The 22,141-nt window shown below is 33.0% G+C and overlaps 2 protein-coding genes across 2 annotated transcripts; one reads left to right on the top strand and one right to left on the bottom strand.

Annotated features, from left to right (window-relative positions):
• The first annotated feature begins 5,523 nt into the window (after positions 1–5,523).
• On the top strand, positions 5,524–7,548 carry LOC115698688 (metacaspase-9). The gene is made up of 2 exons (XM_030625826.2): positions 5,524–6,218; positions 6,772–7,548. The coding sequence occupies exons 1-2, from the start codon at positions 5,858–5,860 to the stop codon at positions 7,428–7,430; spliced, it is 1,020 nt and encodes a 339-aa protein (XP_030481686.2). The 5' UTR covers positions 5,524–5,857; the 3' UTR covers positions 7,431–7,548.
• Positions 7,549–7,592: 44 nt separating this feature from the next.
• LOC115698687 (uncharacterized) lies at positions 7,593–17,369 on the bottom strand. Its single transcript, XM_061102644.1, has 3 exons — positions 17,318–17,369; positions 13,524–13,596; positions 7,593–8,522 (listed from the first exon to the last, which is right to left on the bottom strand). The coding sequence occupies exons 2-3, from the start codon at positions 13,563–13,565 to the stop codon at positions 7,737–7,739; spliced, it is 828 nt and encodes a 275-aa protein (XP_060958627.1). The 5' UTR covers positions 13,566–13,596; positions 17,318–17,369; the 3' UTR covers positions 7,593–7,736.
• Between the last annotated feature and the right edge of the window lie 4,772 nt (positions 17,370–22,141).

The raw sequence follows: 22,141 nt of genomic DNA, 5'->3' as shown, positions 1-22,141 counted from the left end.
TACTCACAAGTATATTTATTAACATCCTAAATAAGAACTTTCTAAAACGATAAATTAAACACATATAAAGTTTAAGAAACCTTACATTGGGTGCAGCGGAATATAATGACTCCTTCCGTTCAGATATCTAGCCCTCGATTCCTTTCTGTAGCAGAGAATTATCAATATCTGAACCTGGATCTCTTTCTCTGAATCTTTGATGCTGAAACTCCTTTGCTGATGATCTTTCTTCACGATCTTCCTCACTATGATTGAGGTATCACTTGATGTGTGTGGGCACTACTCATACACTAAGGATTTCGAAATTATCAAGAGGGAAGAGAAAGAAGAAGTGGCAGCTAAAGATAGGGAGAGAGAAAGCTCAGGTTTTCTGAATCAGAAGAAGTAGAAAATTTAAGTGTAATTTTCCTGAAGCCTTCACTATCTATTTATAGCATTCCACTAGGGTTAGGTTTGAATTATTTGGCATTAAAATAATGAAAAAATCAGTTTAAATTTCCTACAAAAGTGGCTGGCCATGCTTAGTGGATTTGGGCCTCACTTTTTGCAATTTTGCAGTTTTACCTTTTCTGCATCTGATTTTCTCAAAAACGTCAATTTTCTAATTCAACCATTTAAATGCCAATTCTAACTATTTAATAACTATAAATAATTATTGAATAATATTGTCATTTATCATATTTATTAATTGAACCATACAAAGTATCATAATTAACAAATATGCCCCTATAAACTCTTTCTTTACAATTTCGCCCTTACTTAGTGAAAAATTCACAAATAGACATAGTCTAATTTGAGAATTATAATTGATTAATCAAAACCAATTACATGAGTCTTACAAGCAATATTATCTCAACTAGTGGGGGCACCATGGGTCTATATAACCGAGCTTCCAATAAGTAGATCAAGAATTTAGCACTAAAATTCACTAACTTATTAATTCTTCGTTGAATCCACGCATAGAACTTAGAATTGCACTCTCAGTATATAGAATGCTCTATATGTTCCACCATATAGACACATCATTAGTTATCCATTGTTATAATCCTAATGTGATCAATTATCCTCTATATGAATGATTTACACAGTAAAGGGATTAAATTACCGTAACACCCTACTATGTATTTTATCCTTAAAACACTTGACCCCGTATAAATGATATTTCAGCTTATGTGAAATGAGATCTCCACCATTTATTTTCGTTTGGTCAAGCTCGAAGGTGATCATCCTTTGCTTACTATTCGCCAGATAGAAGCTATAGATTCCATGTTTATGCTAGCGCTCCCACTCAATTGCACTACCGTGTTCTCAAAAAGTACGTATCACCCTGACCAAAAGGTAGGCTTAACTAACAATTCAAGGAACACGAATAGCCTTTCAAGATTGAGCCTAATCATAACAGGATTAAGATCATTTGATCTAGGATCAACTAGGCGATATTGACTTGAATAGATTTTACGGTAAGTTTAATTAAATCTAAGTCAAAGTTCAATATCGGTCCCTTCCGATGCATACTCCATGCATCCAACCTGAGCTTTACTTTAACCAATGCTCTGGAAAGAACATAGTATTTCTCCAAATACAAGTAAACTCTTGTTGTAGATTATCATATCAGTAAGTCTGATAAATCTAGGAAACTTTATTCACATAGTCATGTTTACTTTCCAATGTGTTGACGGCACAATAAACAGGATCAAGTATGTGAAAAGGGTTTCAGATGAATCTATACATTATGTACATATAATCATGAAATAAATCATGTGAACCATGCAACATTAAATGTTATTTCTGATCTATATTAATAAGTAAATTTGATTATATTGAAATGAGTTTTATTTAGGGCATAAAACCCAACATTTTTTACATTTTTACTGTACTAAAAGACATTTGTAAAATAAAATAAATACATAAAAATAACAAAATAATAATTATAGAATACATGGTTGTAATATGCAAATAATTAATAAATGAACTTTGAATAAACTACAAAATATCTAAAAAAAAATACTACATTTATTAATCACGTAAGAGAGAAAAATATAGGAGGAGCGCTCCTAATTTTTTGAAAGAGAAAGAGTGTTAAAAAAATATGAGAAAAAATGTGTAAGTAACTAAAAGAAATTAATCAATTAAGATTCTTTTATAAAATTTGAGTAACTATAGAAAAATAGTATGAAGTAGTTTGAGTATGAGTGGTGTTGATCTTGTATTTGGTCAACAATGCAGAGTCAAATATATGAAAATAAAAGCATTTTATGATGAAATTTAGAAAGCAATGGAAGAAATTTTATAAATGTTCGGCTCCAATTATTTGATAGTAACCTACTATCCTTTTATGGTATTTATTGAAGAGATATTAAGATCACAAGAACCAGAGTCAAGTGAGTTTCTCAATATTCTTCTAAGGATTACAAGTGAATGTTTCTACAGCATAATAGCTCTCTTGAAAGTGTAAAAATTGCACCCTTAAACAGTGAAATAAGCCACTATTTCAAGGGTTGCAAGTCCATAAATCACTATGAGAATGTCTCTTTTTGCCGGAAAAATTTATGAATTTTGCCGGCAAAAGGTGACTTTCTTGTAGTGTCTTTTTAAGTGGTTTTTAGAATATTTTTTTTATTTCACAGTTTCCTTTCAGTTATTTTTTTTATTCATGCGCATTTTTTATGGTATATATTCTTACATTACTCTTGATTTTTTTTTGTTGTATATATGTGTTGTTTTGTAGATGCAGATACATATGTTTAATTTATTTTTTGACACATTTTTTTTTTTAAAATACAATGATTCATTTTTTTTTTTAATTGACACAATGTGCACTAGTAAATATTAACATATTAAAATTATATTATTATCTATTTTTTTTTGTTTTGTTTTAATTATATATTACCCATTATATTATATACCATATTTTGAAATCATAAAATTTTATTATTTTTATTATTAATGCAACTATTCATTTAATTTCTAAAATATAAATTATTATTTTAACTGTGACTAACTCAAAAAGAAAGAAAAAAAAAAAGAGTTGAAAGTATGAAGTTGTAACGAAAAATTTCATAAGAAATAATATTATAGTACAAAAAGATAAATCAAGTAGTCAAAACTAAATAAAAAAAATTATAATACAAAAATATGTTGAGGAGTTGATATTAATTGTTTTGTATATTGTAATGGGGTTGATAACTTGTTATTTTTTTTGTAGCTGTTTTTTTGTTTTTTTATAGTTATTTTCATATTGTTGTTAAGGTATTCTATAGTTGTTTTTAGTTGTCTTTTTTTTTGGTAAGAGAGAGAAATTATGTTAACAAAATATGAGAGCAAATGTGTAAGTAAAAGAATTTTATTTAGTAATGGTTAAAAGAAATTAATTAAAATTCTTTTATAAAATGTTATTAACTAAAGAAAATAGTATGAAGTAGTTTGATTGTGAGTAGTAAGAAAAAATATAAAAGAGAAAAAGATATAGAATGAGTGCTTATAAATTCTTTTTTTAAAAAACAAAATTGTGAGAGAGTGAAAAGATGTAAAAAAAAAAATGTGATGTAAATGGCTACATTTATTATATTAATTTTATATATTTAAACATAAAAAAAATAGTAAGAAAGAGCGAGAAGCTTAAATAAATATAAAAAGAAAGAATAATTAGTATTTTTGTCACTTGAACTTTCGAGACTATCTAATTTTGCCTCGCAGCTTATTAAAAATTTCCCCTAAAATATAACAGTTACATAATTATGCTCATTCTGTAAGGTTCTGTTTCTTTTATCGTCAAAAATTAGCATTTTTACCTCCTGAACTTTGACCAATACAAAATTTTACCCCCTTTTATTAAAAAAAATTAATATTAAAAATTATAATGTTCTATAAATTCTTAAAAAAAATTAATAAAAAGTACAAAAAAAATTAATAAAAATATTAAATTTATTACAAAATCTTAATTATACCTAAAAAAATTTAAATTACTCCTAAAAATATTTTCAAACTTTATTTTATTTATAAACACGTATCTTAAAAAAATCAAACCAAAATTATTGAGAATCTAATAAATAATTTAAATAAAGGGTAAATACCATTTTGGACCTTGTGTTTTACAAAAGTTACCAATTGGACCCTCTGTTTTGTTAAATGACAAAATGGACCCTGTATTTTCTAAAATGGTACAAATAGGACCCTGAACTTAATTTTTGACAACTTTTTTTTTTTAACATAACCAACTTGAAAATACGAACAGATACAGAAAATGTAAATAGTTTTGTCATAACACTTTTAGATCGATTTATTATTAAATTTTATTTTGACAAAAAATCAGTTCAGGGTCCTATTTTTACCATTTTAGAAAATACAGGGTCCTTTTTGTCATTTAACAAAACAGAGGGTCCAATCGGTAACTTTTGCAAAATACAGGGTCCAAAATGGTATTTACCCTTAAATAAATTAAGATTTTTTGAAAAAAAATAAAATTTATTTATATTTATAAACTTATATCTTAACAAATAAAAAAATAATTAAAAATTCAATAAAAATATAAAATGATTTTGAAAAAAATTAGAATTAAATTAAAAAGTGTTATGTTTATTTAAAATAAATCTACATTTTTTGAGAAAAATAAAATAGACTCAAGTTTGTTCCCGTAAAATTTAGTTTTTATAAAAGTTAAATTTTTAATATCTAAATGAATTTTTGAATAAAAAATAAATAATTTTTTAAATTGCGTAATTACTTTTAAAATTTTAATTTCTTTTTTAATTTTCTTAATCATTCAAAATGATTTTTTTAAGAGTTACTAAAAAAAATGTTGAATCTTACCCATTTTTAAATTGAGAGAGTGCGATTTGATTATTGTCAAAGTTTAAAGAGCAAAGTTGCTTATTTACAAAAACACGTCAACATTCAAACAGAATAATGAGACGAAATCTAGTAGAAAGACTAAATTTCTATAAATGTAAAAGTTCAGGAATATTCTTTTAGGGAGCAAAATCAGTATTGTCGAAAGTTCAAGGAGAAAAATTGTTAATTATTCGAAAAAAAAGTAAGGTATAAATAGTGTAATTGTAAAACCTTATAAATATTATTTTTTAAAAAAATATATAATATCTTGTGCAAAAATTCTTATTTTTTTTATACTTAGTTGTACTTGTGCTTCCCGGGCTACCGATTTGTGTCATATTAAAAAATAATTTGTTAAATAATTATTTAATGACTCAAAAAGTAATTTACATGACTAGTCCGGCCTACTCATAAGACACTTTTGTTAAGTAATTTGTGCTAAAATTAATGACCAAACTTTATATATTAAAGGATATGATGATTACTTTTAAAATTAAAGAAACAAGGCACTGAATGGAATTTCATGTATTTCTTCGTAATTAGTATATTATTATTATATAATAGCCTAGTATTTTGCTTCAAAATACAATACAGCTAGCTAAGATGGCATGTTAATTGATAAATTTGTACACATACATAACGTGCGGACAAACGATTACAAATTCTATGTCATTCTTATAAAATACATTTACACATAATATAATACATATATATTGCTTGAAGTGTTTTATTTATTAATTTTTTTTTTGACAATATTATTCCCACACTTGGAAGCCAACTAAAAAGGACAGACCACTCTAGAGGTTACTTGAACGAAAGTTCAAGGGAACTGAGTCCTAACTCCTAACTTCTAATCCAATGAGAGAGAGAACTATGTTATTATATATACAAAGCTAAATCTAATTGTCAAAACCAAAACTAAAGTCGAATCTCAATTCATTAAAACTAGCTACATAGCCCACATTTTTGAGAGTATAATAATTCTTATTTTGTTATTGTACTATAAAGATTAACGTACTGAATATATATGGAGAAAGAAAACAAAAGATTTGCTCTGTTGGTAGGATGCAACTACCCGAATTCCCAATACGAGCTCCATGGTTGCATTAACGATGTGGTTGCCATGAAAGAGAGCCTGGTCAGAGAGTTGGGGTTCGATCCAAAGGATATTGAGGTTTTGACTGATGAGGCAGGGTCATCATCAGTAAAGCCCACTGGTGAAAACATCAAGAAGGCTCTTGGTGAATTGGTTGATAAGGCTGAAGCTGGGGATGTCTTGTATTTTCATTATAGTGGACATGGAACAAGAATTCCTTCACTCAAACCTCTGCATCCCATTGGTAGTAAGGATGAAGCTATTGTTCCTTGTGATTTTAACCTCATTACTGGTATCTTTCTTTCTCATTGTTACATTACCACCTACCTATATATACTTTATTTTTGACAAGATGTTTAAATTTTTTTAATCTGAACCTGAGTGAAATTTAATATTTAGTCCTATACTTTTACTCCTATATATTTTATTTGTTAATTAGAATTTTTTTCCTCTGAATTTTGACATGTACCAAATCATGCTCCCTGAACTTTTAAAGTCGTTAAAAATACCCCTGAACTATATTGGATTTAAGGACTTTTGTCCAATTTTAGTAAAAAAAGTCTAACATGAATGAAAATTCAGGGGCATGATTTAATACATGTCAAAATAGGAGCATAGTTTAGTACATAAACAATCACTGAAATAATAAAATTGAATAAAATTAGACAAAAGTCTTAAATCTAACAATCTCAATAGTTTAAGGGGAATTTTTAACGGCCAAAAAAATTCTTGAAGTATGATTTAGTACATGTTAAAATTCAGGTGCCAAAAATCCTAATTAGCTTATTTTATTTAAAAATTGTTATGAAAAACGCAAAGTAATATTTCAAATGTATATATACCAGATGTAGATTTCAGGCATTTGGTGAATAGACTAGCAAAAGGAGCAAGCTTAACAATTCTGTCGGACTCATGCCACAGTGGAGGCCTCATTGACAAAGAGAAAGAACAAGTCGGACCAACTTCATTCTCTGACTCTGATAATGTTGATGATACCACCATTAATAAAGCTCTTAAGCCATCTTCCTCTAATTCTAAACCCAAGACAATTCCATTCGATTCCATTCTCAAACACTTGACCTCACTTACAAACATCCACACCTCCGACCTCGCCACACACATGCTCGAGCTCTTCGGCTCCAATTCCAGCCTCAAGTTTCGCCTTCCACGCTTTGACCAGGCACAGCTTCATCGTGACTTCTCCAACCTCTTGATGAGGCCCCGGGACAACGGCATCCTACTGAGCGGTTGCCAGGCGGACGAGACTTCGGCTGACATGAACCTGGCTGCAGCTGGAGGAAAAGCTTTCGGGGCCTTTAGCAATGCCGTTCAGACAGTTTTGAAGGAGAACCGGGGAAAGGCGTTGAGCAATAAAGAGGTTGTGATAATGGCCAGGAAGGTTTTGAAGGGTAATGGCATTGATCATCAGCACCCTTGTCTGTATTGTAGTGATGAGAATGCTGACCTTCCTTTCTTGATGTGCCAACCAACCACAACCACATAGAGATCAGATAAAGCTACCTCTTCAAATTCAATTGATTATTGATTGTTGTGTTGTGTATTGATTCTATTTTACTTGTATGTTGGTCATTTATACTATTTAAGCTTTTTCCTGTTTAAAATAATATATATTTATATTGTCTTTTGTTTATGATTGCAATGTCATTCAATTAATAGTTAGTTATACGAGCTTAGTCTAAGAACAGTATAATTAAATTAAACAAATTGCGCGCGTACAATAAATCAAACAAATTGAAAGTTTATTTATTAAAACTCTTCATCATTTTGAAGTGAGCGTCCCAAATATTGCTCATTCCCATTTGCACCTAATTTGGCTGGTGTGCTTAAAATCAAGTGTCAACAAAACGGTGCCGTCTACCCGCTTCAACACAAACCTCTCAACCAAAACATAACAGCTAAATTTGCTCCACTCATTTCCATCAAACTTCTCTGTTCTCTTCACTTTCACTTGCCCTTTAATCTCATCCACACTGAACCCAACTCTCTGCTCTTCCCACTTTATTCTATCCATTATCAATTTGCTCAACCCCAATAACCTTCCTGATTGTTCTTCTCCCTTATCACCCTCTGTTGAGCTTCTAAACCAGATAACTCCATCATCAACATTACCCCACTCGCATATAGCTTCTTTTCCATTAACACAAGCCTCTTCTTTGTTAACAAACACATCAACACTCACCATTTTCATGCTGTTTCCAACGTTGTCACATTCGAAAACCTTGTCCCATCTCTGCTCAAGTGTCATCTCATAAAACATGGAATTTTTCATCTGCTGCTTGAGTTTTAATCCACCTAATTCTTTGACAAACATAAAAGGGCAATACCATTTTCCCACAACAACTGTTTTGGACAAGATTTTGAGGTCGGGAAGCTGAGATCTGAGGGAGGAATTGAGGCCAGGGGCTTCGTGTAGCTGGTAATGGCGGGGCGTCTCCATGTAGAGGTTCCATTTCCTTCTCAAGAATGTAGGAGGAAAGCCATTTTCGGCCACAGATTCTGCTGTGAATCTTCCACGAGGATTCTTTTGGATGATCTCAACTTGTTGAAGGACGTCTGAAGGGTCTAAGGGTCTGGACTTGACTGTTAAGAAATGATTTTTTACTGCTGTAAATTCTCTGGTGTAATTCTCTGAGGTGTACTATCTGATTTTGTACCATTCCCTAGGCTAACAACTTTCTGTTAGAATATTCTCCTTTATTTAAAACGTGTGTATATTGTACAATTTATTCTAGAATTTTCCTGTACAAACCAATCATTGATTATATAAAAAGGCAGCACACCAGCCAAAAAGTTTAGGCTGAGTTTTCTCATTTTTCTGCATTATTTTCTTTCTCTGTTTACTCTGGTTTTCAAACTTGGTATCAGAGCCGTTGATTGCACCGGTGGTGCCCTCCGTTGTCTCAGCTTCATGGCAGAACAAACTCCTGCCCGTTCAGGTGAACAGAGTATTTCAAGTGTCATGGCCCAGTCATCCGTTATTGCAGCAGGTGCTGCAAGTTCTCAAATCGTCACCACCCTCAACCAGCCTTTTGCCTTAAAGCTTGACAGGAATAACTACACATTGTGGAAGACAATGGTATCAACGATTGTTCGTGGTCACATATTAGACGGGTATTTGAAAGGCACAAAAGTTAGACCTGTTGAGTTTCTGCCTACAGATACTTCAACAGGTGAAGAAAATGTTATTGTTAATCCAGAATTTGAGATCTGGATCGTGAATGACCAGCTTCTACTTGGGTGGCTTTACGGATCGATGACGGAAAGTATCGCCACTGAAGTCAGTGAATCATCGTCAAGCTTGTGGCAGGCCCTAGAGACGTTATTTGGAGCTCATTCTCGTGTGAAGATGGATGAGTATCGGACCAAAATCCAAACAACCAGAAAAGGAGCCATGTCTATGGCCGATTACCTTCGACAGAAGCGTCAGTGGGCCGATGTGTTAGCATTGGCAGGAGATCCCTATCCTGAGAAGCAGCTGGTGTCTAATATACTCTCAGGACTCGATATTGAGTATCTCCCTATTGTGCTTCAAGTTGAAGCAAGGGTCTCCACAACATGGCAAGAGCTACAAGACACTTTGTTGAGTTTTGATAGCAAACTTGATAGACTTACTACACTGTCAGGAGCTACTAAAAACTTGAATCTATCCTCACCCTCAGCCAATCTTGCTGCAACTAAGTCATCTGGTTTCCCTGGAAACAGAGGTGGTCACTCCGGTCATGCTAGTCCTGGAAATCGTGGAAGCTCTAATAATCAAAGAGGAGGAAGAGGTCCAGGCAGGTTTCGAGGCAGAGGAGGTGGCAGAAGCAACAATTCCAAGCCGACTTGCCAAGTGTGTGGCCGTTATGGGCACTCTGCTGCGTACTGTTATAATCGGTATGATGAAAATTATATGGGTTCAGATCCCTCAGCTGGCAGTTCGAGTATCAGTGGTAAAGGTTCTCAAAATGGAAATAACAGTGGAGCTTCAGCATTTGTGGCTACACCCGAAATGGTGGAGGATGGTGCTTGGTATGTAGGCTCGGGTGCAAGCAGCCATATCACTGCAGACACAAACAACATGAACCAAAAGAGTGACTACAATGGTGAGGAAACTCTTACAGTAGGCAATGGTAATCATTTAAAGATTGCTCATGTTGGTACTAGCTCTTTAATCTCTATTGATAACAAATGTTTAGTGCTGAAGAATGTTTTACATGTGCCTAATATCACTAAAAATTTGTTAAGTATATCTCAACTAACATCTGAAAATAATGTGTTTGTTGAATTTTTTGCCAAACAATGTTTTGTGAAGGATCTGGACACAAAGAAGGTTCTTCTTCAAGGGACACTTAGGGATGGGCTGTACCAACTTGCCGGTCAACAAGGCAATCCTGACACAAATTCTCTTGAGTCTTTAAATTTCGAGTCTGTTAAGCCATTTACTGGTGTTGTTTTTAAATCAAAAGTTCAGCGTGTTGCTGCATCTAAGTCTGTCATCCTAAAGGATAAGTGGCACAAGAGATTGGGCCACCCTTCCAGTCGTGTATTGGGTTCTGTACTGAAAATACTCAATGTTAAATCAGTTATCAATGAAAAAGAAAACTTCTGTGAAGCATGTCAATATGGCAAGTCACATGCCTTACCTTTTAATACTAATCCTAGTCGTGCTAAAAGTCCCTTAGAACTGATACATACCGACCTTTGGGGTCCTGCACCAATCATGTCCAACACAAATTACAAATTCTACATTCACTTTGTTGATGACCACACTCGATATACTTGGATATACCCACTTAAAACCAAAAATGAGGCTCTTTCAGCCTTCATTCAGTTCAAAACTTTGGTTGAAAATCAGTTTGAGAGAAAGATCAAAGCTCTCAAAACTGATTGGGGTGGTGAATTCCAATCTTTTTCTGAGTGTGTTGTGCAAAATGGAATAGAGTTTCAACACTCTTGTCCTCATACCTCGGCTCAAAATGGTCGAGCCGAGAGAAAGCATCGACACATCGTCGAAATGGGATTGACATTACTTGCCCAAGCTCATATGCCCTTGAAATTTTGGTGGGATTCATTTCAAACCGCTGTGTATCTAATCAATAGATTACCAACACCGGTTTTGAAAAATCAGTCCCCATTTGAGGTTGTTCATGGTAAGAAACCGGATTACAAGTTCCTCAAAGTCTTTGGAGTTGCTTGTTATCCGTGTATTCGACCCTATCAAACACATAAATTCCAATTTCATTCCACTAAGTGTGTTAACTTAGGGTATAGTGATGCTCATAAAGGCTACAAATGCCTTAGCTCCACGGGGAGAATGTACATCTCTAGAAATGTCATATTTAACGAAGAGGATTTTCCCTTCAGATCTGGTTTTCTCAATAATTACAAACCAGAACAGCCTGTGTGTGTTAGTGTGCCCATTTGGTCGAGTCTATTCCAATCTCACAAACAGCCTGATGTTTCTGTCACACCAGCAGTCGCATCCCAGGTCCTTGGAGAAGACACACCAGATTCTAATGACCAAAACCAGGTAAATCAACTTGACACATCTGATGTTGCATCTAGTTTCTTCGAAAATCTAGTTGCTGGTGTGCAGAACAGTCCTACTGCTTCATCAAGTAATTTTGACAGCAGTACTGCTACTGATAAACCAGAAAACTCCTCGCAAGAACCAGTGCCTTTAGCTCCCTCACATCCTATGATTACTCGAGCTAAAGCAGGGATATTCAAGCCTAAAGTTTATGTAGGCCAATCTCAGTGGAACTGTGACAATGAAGAACCGACTAGTGTCGAAGAAGCTCTTAGACACAAGGGCTGGAATGGGGCCATGTCGACAGAAATGGTTGCTCTCAAAAGAAATGGAACATGGATTCTCGTTCCAAGGACTGAAGGCATGAATATTATAGGCAACAAGTGGGTCTACAAAGTGAAACTAAATGCAGATAGCACCTTTCAGAGATACAAAGCGAGGTTGGTAGCAAAAGGCTTCAATCAAAGACCGGGAATTGACTTTGGTGAAACATACAGTCCTGTTGTGAAGGCTTCAACTGTTCGAGTCGTCTTAACTATTGCTGTTGCTAAATCTTGGGATATTAGGCAACTTGATATAAATAATGCCTTTCTTAATGGGGAGCTACAAGAAGATGTGTATATGGAGCAACCTCAAGGTTTTGTGGATGTATCTAAACCAAATCATGTCTGTAAGCTTGTCAAGTCCCTTTATGGACTAAAACAAGCCCCAAGGGCATGGTATGACAGACTAAAGGCCACTCTTGTCACTTGGAAATTCAGAAACTCCAAGGCAGATTCGTCTTTATTTTTCTACAAAATCCCAGGTCTAGTTATCATGGTTCTAATCTATGTGGACGACATAATTCTGACTGGGAACAACTCTACTAAACTCAATCAGTTTATTGACAAACTTCATGCCGAGTTTGCTTTGAAAGATTTGGGGCCATTGCACTACTTCCTCGGGATTGAAGTTCATAGAGATGACACGGGTCTCTATCTCAATCAAGGTAAATATGTTAAAGAACTTCTAACCAGAACTGAAATGCTGCACTTGAAACCGAGTTCTACACCAATGACAGTAGGCAAACCATTGTCAAAGTCAGATGGGGAAGCACTCTCAAATCCAACTGAATACAGGAGCCTTATTGGAGGCCTTCAATATCTCACACACACAAGGCCTGATCTCTCCTTCGCCGTCAACAAGTTAAGCCAGTTTCTACAGGCCCCCACTTCAGCACATTGGGCAGCGGCTAAGAGAATCCTAAGGTATCTTAAGAGGACTATGTACCATGGACTACACATCAAAGTTTCAGATAGGCTTGCTATTACTGGATATTCGGATGCCGATTGGGCATGTTGTCCTGATGATCGGAGAAGTGTGGCTGGCTATTGTGTGTATCTTGGGGATACCTTAGTCTCTTGGTCATCCAAGAAACAAGCTGTGGTATCAAGATCGAGTACGGAATCCGAATATCGCGCTCTTGCTCAAGTCTCTGCTGAAATCGCCTGGATTCAAGCCCTGCTCAAAGAATTTGATTTTCCTCTACACTACACACCTATCACATGGTGTGATAATATGGGGGCAAGTGCCTTAGCTGCGAATCCAGTCTACCATGCTCGTACTAAGCACATAGAGTTGGATGTTCACTTTGTGCGTGACAAAGTTTTAAACAAATTACTTGAAGTTAGATATGTGCCATCAAGTGATCAAATTGCCGACTGCCTAACAAAGAGTCTCACGAATCACAGGTTTCATTTCTTGGTGGACAAACTAGGTGTTGTTGAAACACCACCTAGCTTGAGATGGGGTGTTAAGAAATGATTTTTTACTGCTGTAAATTCTCTGGTGTAATTCTCTGAGGTGTACTATCTGATTTTGTACCATTCCCTAGGCTAACAACTTTCTGTTAGAATATTCTCCTTTATTTAAAATGTGTGTATATTGTACAATTTATTCTAGAATTTTCCTGTACAAACCAATCATTGATTATATAAAAAGGCAGCACACCAGCCAAAAAGTTTAGGCTGAGTTTTCTCATTTTTCTGCATTATTTTCTTTCTCTGTGTACTCTGGTTTTCAAACTTTGACGTCTTTAATGTAAGTGCAGCAACAGCATGTCCCCATGTCATCTTCTGTTGAACTAGCGCTCGCTTCACTGCATATCCAAACAAAAGATATCAACCTCTGTCTTAGAGAATCTCACATTAATAATGTGTTGAAACTAAATACCATATACAAGATGGATGAACTACTCCTCTCGTTTCTAATTAGTTTTGAGATAAAACCTCATACACCTTAGCATACACTTCCGCATTCTAACAATCAGGCCGGAGCAAAAGTAGGACAAGTAAATCATAGAGCACAAGATATTATTTTACAAAAATTTATATACTTTTCACTTAATTTCTTAACTGCATTTAATATATTATAATTAAGGATTTTTTTATATTTTAAACTTTAAAATAGTTTTTCTTTTACGAAAATGCCCGTAGTAATTTATTTTCTCTATTAATTTTAACCGAATATATCATTATTTATGTTTCTTTTTCATAGTTTTTAATTTTATAAAAATTATTTTACAAAAATATTAATTCATCAACTTTTCATTCTTTGAAACTTCATGCACCGAACCTCTCATAGCTATTGCGTTTGTATTTTTTTCTTTCTAAACTCTTGTTGATTGCATATGGTTTGGAACCCATTTCGCCAAATGTATCACAAAAAAATTATTTTTATTTAGTGTTGATAAAGATGATTTTGATGGAACTGTTGATAATAAAGTTGGAGTTTGTTGGAGTTTTTCACGCACAAAAACCAAACAGGTACACTACACACGACACCTAAGGGTAAATAACGATTAGAAAGAGAAAAAAAAAAGCAAAGCAATAGAAGTCCAAATTAATAAAACATGGCTGCAATCGAAGAACTCACGCACATAAAAAATTATGTAGATGTTTTCATATGAAAATTTTTTAATCTAAATTTAAATATATAAAATACGATATATATATTTAATTTTTTTTAATATCATAATTTTAAAATTAAAAATATTCAATGTAATGATAATCATTGATGAGAATGCATTCTTGGCATATCTGATTTTGATATATATATATATATATATATATATATTAGGATGGAAAAAGAGAGAGAAGAGATCAAATATAATGGGCTTTGTGTTAATGAGAGTGGAAGTCCTTCTCAGCTAGCTCTTATATAAATTAGAATGAGAATGTCTAAATTGTAATAGAAAAACGAACACAATAAATAATTAAAGAAAATCCAATCGTAGATGTAATTTATTTTTTTTTATTTTATTATATATAAATAAAAAGTGACCTATGAATTTCTCATAAACTATTTTATTTTTTAATAATAAACCATTTTATTTTTAATATAAATAAAAAGTCACCCATAAATTTCTCATAAACCAAAAATTCTGTTATATAGGCGCACTTAATATAGAATAGATATGTACTTCTTTCTTTTATATCCACTCAATCATATACGTATCTCTTCTATAATTGTATATTGTCAAATCTCATTAATTCAATAGCGATGCATCATTAGTTTTCATATAGAATGAATCAATAACGAAATTTATGTTTTTAAGTGAATTTTATTTTATTATCACTACAAAAAAATTTTACTTTTAGTCATAACAAAATTTGTGACTAAAGATAAAAAAGTTGTGACTAATTATAAATTATTATTATTGTGTTGTGACTAAAAGGTCCGTGGCTAAAAATATTAGTCACAAAAATTAAAATTTGTTGTGACTAAATATGTTTTTAGTTACAATATTTGTTGTGACTAAAACTAAATTAGTGACAACTTGTAACTAAATACTATATTTTAGTCACAAGTAACTTTTTGTTGTGACTTAAAGTCACATTTAGCCACAAAAAATTTATGTTGTGACTAAAAGATTATCACTAAAAGTAGCAGTTTTTTATAGTGAATTAATTGGTTAGTGTAGGAGTCTAAGTTCACGTTACACAAAAGGCAAAGCCCCTTATTTCTTTAAAATAATGTTTGAAAGTAATGGATAAAGAATAAAGAGTGATTATAGAGTTATTGATTATGGAGTTATTGATTATGGAGTTCACCTAATTTTAATCAACAAAGTGAAAAAAATATTATTTTTGAAAATCTTTGTTCCTATTTTATGTTTTCTTTATTTAAAATTTTATATTAAACATTTAATTTTTTTTTAATATAATAATATTATTTATTTAAATAAAATATATATAACTTTAAAAACTAACATGCATTGCCTAATTAAAAAAAAAAAAAAAAAAAAACTAAGTATACATATATTGCACGTAATATTAATTTGTATCTATATATATATATTATTTTTTTTAGTTGTTATAATAATAGGGACTTCTTAATAGAAGAATTTCAAATAATGTACATATCCAAAACAAACTTTAAATAGTTTGTTGTACATGTTTAATTAGAATTGTATTAAAGTTGATATTATTTAATTATTAATTTGAATAATAATAAAATTTAATTTAATACAATTCAATTATATTTTTAAAATATATAAAATTTAATCTAATTTTAAATTTATTTATAAAAAATATATTTAACTAATTTTATTAAACTAAATAAGTTTAGACATCTTAAACAATATAATTAATAAATTTTTTATCAAGTATGATTAATTAATTGAATTAACTTCCAATCCAAATTTAAGATTTATAACAAGAAAATAATTTTCTAATTTTGTTGATATTTTTAAATAATTATCTAAGCTATATTTTAATAAACAAATTAAATTTAGATATTTAAAATAATTAAACACGATCATGAAAGAAAAATATGGGCTTTTTCATTTTTACACTTCAAAACAATTTTTTTTTTTTGTATTTTTACGAAATTTTACATAGAAATCCCTATTGCAACTAGCGCTGCAGCTTAAATTGCAACAAAAAATCGTATAGAAATCTCTATTGCAATTAGCGTTGCAATCACTTTAGAAACCCAAACCGTAAATTTGAAAAAAATAATTAAATATAAGGTAATTCCCCAAGAAAATATGGTATAATGTAGATCTCCTAAACGGAAAGAAAATAAAAAAATATATATTTATGATTTCTTTTCTTTGAACTATGACATATATATTATTGTGCTCTAAATTTTTTGAATCGGTTAAAAATGATGCCTAAACTAATTAATAATAGTAATAGTGTTGTAAAGTGATCATTCTGTCAAGTTTTGCATGTAGCAAAATGAATGATGAGGTGACTGTTTAAACTATTACCACATCAGCTCAACGTAATTTATTTAAAAAGTTTTAATTTAGTTTTATTTAAATTTTTTAAGTCATTAATTGAGTTTAGTTTAATAAATTTTTAAAAATACATATTTAATTTTTTTTTTTTATACTACACGTCGTACACGATGTTGATGTAGCAATAGTATAACATCCATATTATCTTTCTTTTTGGCATGTGTAGACAAAACAATCAATTTAAAGACCATTTATAACAAGTTAAGAAAAATTAAAAGACACGATAATACTTATGTTATAATTCATAGCCAAAAATTCTAAATAGTTTAAACTAAAATCTGTTTAATAGATAGTATTTTGGTGGCCTGGGTTAATAATTAAATGAGAATTTTTCTTAAAAAAAAAAATTATGTTTTCATCTATTTTTTTTTAAAAAATAATATATAATGGCAAAAACACATGGAGCCTCAGTTTGCTCTCACCTCTCCTCAAAATGAAGTAAAAATAAAAAATAAAAAAAGAGTATTTTGAGTCACATTATATATTATGAATTTTGAATCAAGATTGTATCATGTAATTTATTGGAGGAAAAAGAAAAGAGATGGGTTAATTAATTAATTAATTAAAAGAATACCCTTTATGAGTTCCTTGGCGGCGAATGACGTAGTAACGATTGGAAGACAGAGGTTGATTGATGAAAAGTGCTACACATTTCTACACTTTTCTTATCTAGAAAATTCTAGTATTAACTACACGAAACTAAGAAAACTAGAGAAAACTAGAGAAACCTAGAATATTTAGAAAACTAGAAGTAACCAATCAAGAAGATTGTAGAAGAATGTAATTAGAAAAGTCTAGAAAAATTGTAAATCATGTAGAACTAGAATAATCTAGATGAAATTAAATGTAGGGGTAAACAACTATAAATACCCCATCAAGCTTCCAAATTGTAACTAAGCTTGAGTAGCCAAAGCAAGTCTTTTACTACTAGCCTACTACCTTGTCTCCTCTCTTACTACACACATAAAAATTAAAACACTACATAATTCTTCCTTATCCCACCAATCATCCAACTTATCAACATCATCAAACTATTAACTACATATCCACCTATTCTAAACAAAACCAATACAAATTTATTCTCAAACCATCAGTGGTATCAGAGCCCCGTTCGATCATATATCACTGGGCGTAATCTTTTTCACTCATTAACATGAGTTCGGAGTACAATCGCTCTTCACTACCTCTTCCAATTTTCTATGGAGAAAATTATGATTTTTGGTCCATCAAAATGAGGACCTATTTTCGATTACAAAATCTATGGAAAATTGTTGAAGAAGGAATCACTATTCCGGAAGATATTACAACTCTTTCGGAAGATCAAAAGAAGGCACTGGAGGATAATCAACAAAAGGATTCTCATGCATTATATTGCTTGCAACAAGCTATGGCGGACAATCTTTTTCCACGAATTATGAGCGCAACAACGGCAAAAGAAGCATGGGACACGCTACAGGAGGAGTTCCAAGGAACAGTCAAGGTACGCGCAGTTAGACTACAAAAGCTTAGAAGAGATTTTGAGAATCTTAGAATGAAAGATAATGAGACTGCAAAAGATTACTATTCTAGAATTAAAGAAATAGTAAATCAAATGGGAGCCTATGGAGAAATAATTTCTGACAAGAATATAGTACAAAAGATACTAATTTCTTGTACAGAAAAATATGATTCAATAGTTTCTGTGATAGAGGAAACTAAAGATTTAGAAACTCTATCACCAACTGAACTAATGGGCTCTCTTGAAGCATATGAAAGTAGACGAGAAAGGCATAAGGAAAGTGAAGTAGAAAATGCCTTTCAGTCTAAAATCAATTCGCGGTCTCAAAAACCAAAAGCTGATGGGAAAAAGACACAAGAAAAACAAAAAGAAAATAACGACAAGTATCCTCCATGTGGCATTTGTAAAAGAAAAAGTCACTTGGAGAAAGACTGCTGGTTTAAAGGAAAACCACAGTGCCAAAATTGTAAAAAATTTGGCCACACTGAAAAAACTTGTCGTTTAAAGAAATCCCATCAAGCTAATTTTTCTGAAGAGAAAAATGATAAAAATAATCTCTTCTATGTCTCGCTAAGTCAAGCAATGTAAGAAGGAAAAGATACTTGGTATCTTGACAGTGGTTGCAGTAACCACATGACAAAAAATGAAAGCATCTTTTGTAGTCTTGATAGATCCAAGACTAAAGTCAAAATCGGTAATGGTGACTTCATGGAAGCAGTCGGCAAAGGCACCATTGCCATTGACACTAAAAAAGGCAAGAGATACATTAAGGATGTACTCTTAGTACCCAACATTGATCAAAACCTACTTAGCGTAGGTCAAATGATTGAAAAAGGGTACTCTTTGCATTTTGAAGGAGATTCTTGCACAATATATGATAAGCAAGATAAATCCTTTCAAATTGCAAAGGTAAAAATGAAAGAAAATAGATGCTTTCCAATACAATGGAGATATGCAAGCAATGTGGCAATGCAAGCGCAAACAGATGAGTCATGGCTATGGCATAGAAGGTTTGGTCACTTCAACTTCCATGGGCTTAAGATCCTCAAGCAGAAGAATATGATGCGAGACCTCCCAGCAATTAAGGAGATCAACACAGTCTGTGAAGGATGCATGCTCGGGAAACAACATCGACAACCTTTTCCATCTGGCAAAGCTTGGAGAGCCAAAAGCCACGGAGCTAGTCCATGCGACGTCTGCGGGGCAATGCGCACTCCATCAAATGACCAAAACAGGTACTTCATTCTCTTCATTGATGACTTTACTAGAATGACATGGGTTTATTTTATGCAACAAAAGTCGCAAGTCTTCGATATTTTCAAAAAGTTCAAATCCCGTGTCGAAAGACAAAGCGGTCACTACATCAAGACAATTAGAAGTGATAGAGGCAAAGAATACACTTCTAATGAATTCAACAAGTTCTGTGAAGATGAAGGGATGGAGCACCAACTCACTGTTGGACACGCACCAGAACAGAATGGTGTATCTGAAAGGAAAAATAGGACTGTTATGGAGGCAACAAGAGCCATGCTGCTAGAGAAAGGTCTCCCAAAACGATTTTGAGGCGAGAGGCGATGCGCAGCTGCGGTCTAGCACTTGCTCAACCGATGTCCAACCAAAGCCGTGCAGAATAAGACGCCGATCGAAGCTTGGAGCGGACGTAAGCCATCAGCAAAGCATCTCAAAGTCTTCGGCTGCATATGCTACAGTCACATTCCAAAAGAGAAAAGAGGCAAGCTTGATGAGAAGACAGAGAAAGGAATCTTCTTAGGCTATAGTACTCAATCAAAAGGTTATCGAGTCTATAGCTTAGAAACAAATAAGCTAATAATCAGTCGAGACGTAAAATTTGACGAAGATGCTGCATACAACTGGGAGACACAAGAAGTTGAAAGAAAGACAGTCAATATTCCTCTACCGCCAAGACAAGAAACTGATCAAAATGAAGTTCTTACTCAACCAAGAACACAAGAACCTGCACAAGTCATAGAATCTCCGCCAGACTCACCAGTAAGGCGAACAAGACCACTATCAGAAATCTACGAGACATGCAACTTAGTACTTATGGAGCCAGAAAGCTTTGAAGCAGCTCATAAACAAGAAGTATGGAGAAAAGCTATGAATGAAGAGATAAAGATGATTATGAAGAATGAGACTTGGGAGCTTGTAGATCGTCCACAAGACAAAGATACTATAGGAGTCAAGTGGGTCTACAAGACAAAGCTCAACGCAGATGGCTCTATCCAAAAGCACAAAGCAAGATTAGTTGCGAAAGGATACTCACAACAATACGGAGTCGACTACAACGAAACATTTGCTCCAGTTGCACGCCTCGACACTATTAGGGCTTTAATAGCTCTAGCCGCACAGAAGAAATGGAAGATTTTTCAACTCGATGTGAAGTCAGCATTCCTAAATGGTTATCTTAAAGAAGAAATTTATGTGGAGCAACCTCAAGGGTTCGTGATACAAGGACAGGAAGATAAAGTCCTCAAATTGAAAAAGGCTTTATATGGCCTAAAGCAAGCTCCACGAGCCTGGTATAGCAGAATTGACAACTACTTTACCGAGCAAGGATTCAGGAGGAGCAAGAGTGAGCCAACTCTTTACATCAAAACTCAAGGTACGAATGATACACTAATTGTCTCTTTATACGTTGATGATCTCATCTACACAGGCAATAATGAGAAGATGATAAAGAAGTTTAAAGAAGACATGATGAAAAATTTTGAGATGACCGACCTGGGATTAATGCACTACTTTCTCGGGATCGAAATAACTCAAAAAGAAGATGGGATCTTCATCTCACAAAAGAAGTATACAGAGACACTATTGAAGAAATTCAAAATGGAGGGATGCAAGACTGTATCAACTCCATTAGACAATAACAAAGCTCTCAAGAAGGAAGATGGCTCACCGAAAGCTGATGAATCAAAATTTCGAAGTCTAATTGGTAGCCTACTATATCTAACTGCTACAAGACCAGACATAATGTACGCAGTTAGTCTCCTATCAAGATTCATGCATGATCCAAGTCAAGTTCACTACGGAGCAGCCAAGCGAATCCTCAGATACTTGCAAGGAACAAAATTCTATGGAATATGGTACGGAGTTACAAGTGACTCAAAACTTGTTGGCTACACAGATAGTGACTGGGCAGGATCCATGGACGACATGAAGAGCACGTCAGGATATGCCTTCACACTTGGATCAGGAATATTATCATGGGCATCAAAGAAGCAAGCAACTGTTGCACAATCATCAGCTGAAGCAGAGTACATTGCAGCAGCAATGACTACAAGCCAAGCTATATGGCTCAAAAGAATACTTGAAGACATGGGAGAATTACAAGAAGAAGCTACAAAGATATATTGCGATAGCAAATCAGCTATAGCAATGGCGAAAAATCCAGTATTTCATAGTAGAACTAAACATATAAGCATCAAGTACCATTTCATCAGGGAAGCAGAAGCAAATAAAGAAATTGAGCTCAAACACTGCAAGACTGAAGAGCAGGTAGCCGACATATTCACAAAGGCACTACCAAGAGGAAAGTTCGAGCTATTGCGAGACATGATCGGAGTTACCGAAATGTGTACCAAGGAGGAGTGATGAAAAGTGCTACACATTTCTACACTTTTCTTATCTAGAAAATTCTAGTATTAACTACACAAAACTAAGAAAACTAGAGAAAACTAGAGAAACCTAGAATATTTAGAAAACTAGAAGTAACCAATCAAGAAGATTGTAGAAGAATGTAATTAGAAAAGTCTAGAAAAATTGTAAATCATGTAGAACTAGAATAATCTAGATGAAATTAAATGTAGGGGTAAACAACTATAAATACCCCATCAAGCTTCCAAATTGTAACTAAGCTTGAGTAGCCAAAGCAAGTCTTTT

Source organism: Cannabis sativa, chromosome 8 (genome assembly GCF_029168945.1).
Source record: "Cannabis sativa cultivar Pink pepper isolate KNU-18-1 chromosome 8, ASM2916894v1, whole genome shotgun sequence".
NCBI lineage: Eukaryota > Viridiplantae > Streptophyta > Magnoliopsida > Rosales > Cannabaceae > Cannabis > Cannabis sativa.
Note: the sequence above shows the minus strand (reverse complement) of the source record. Positions and strands in the feature narration are given on the sequence as shown.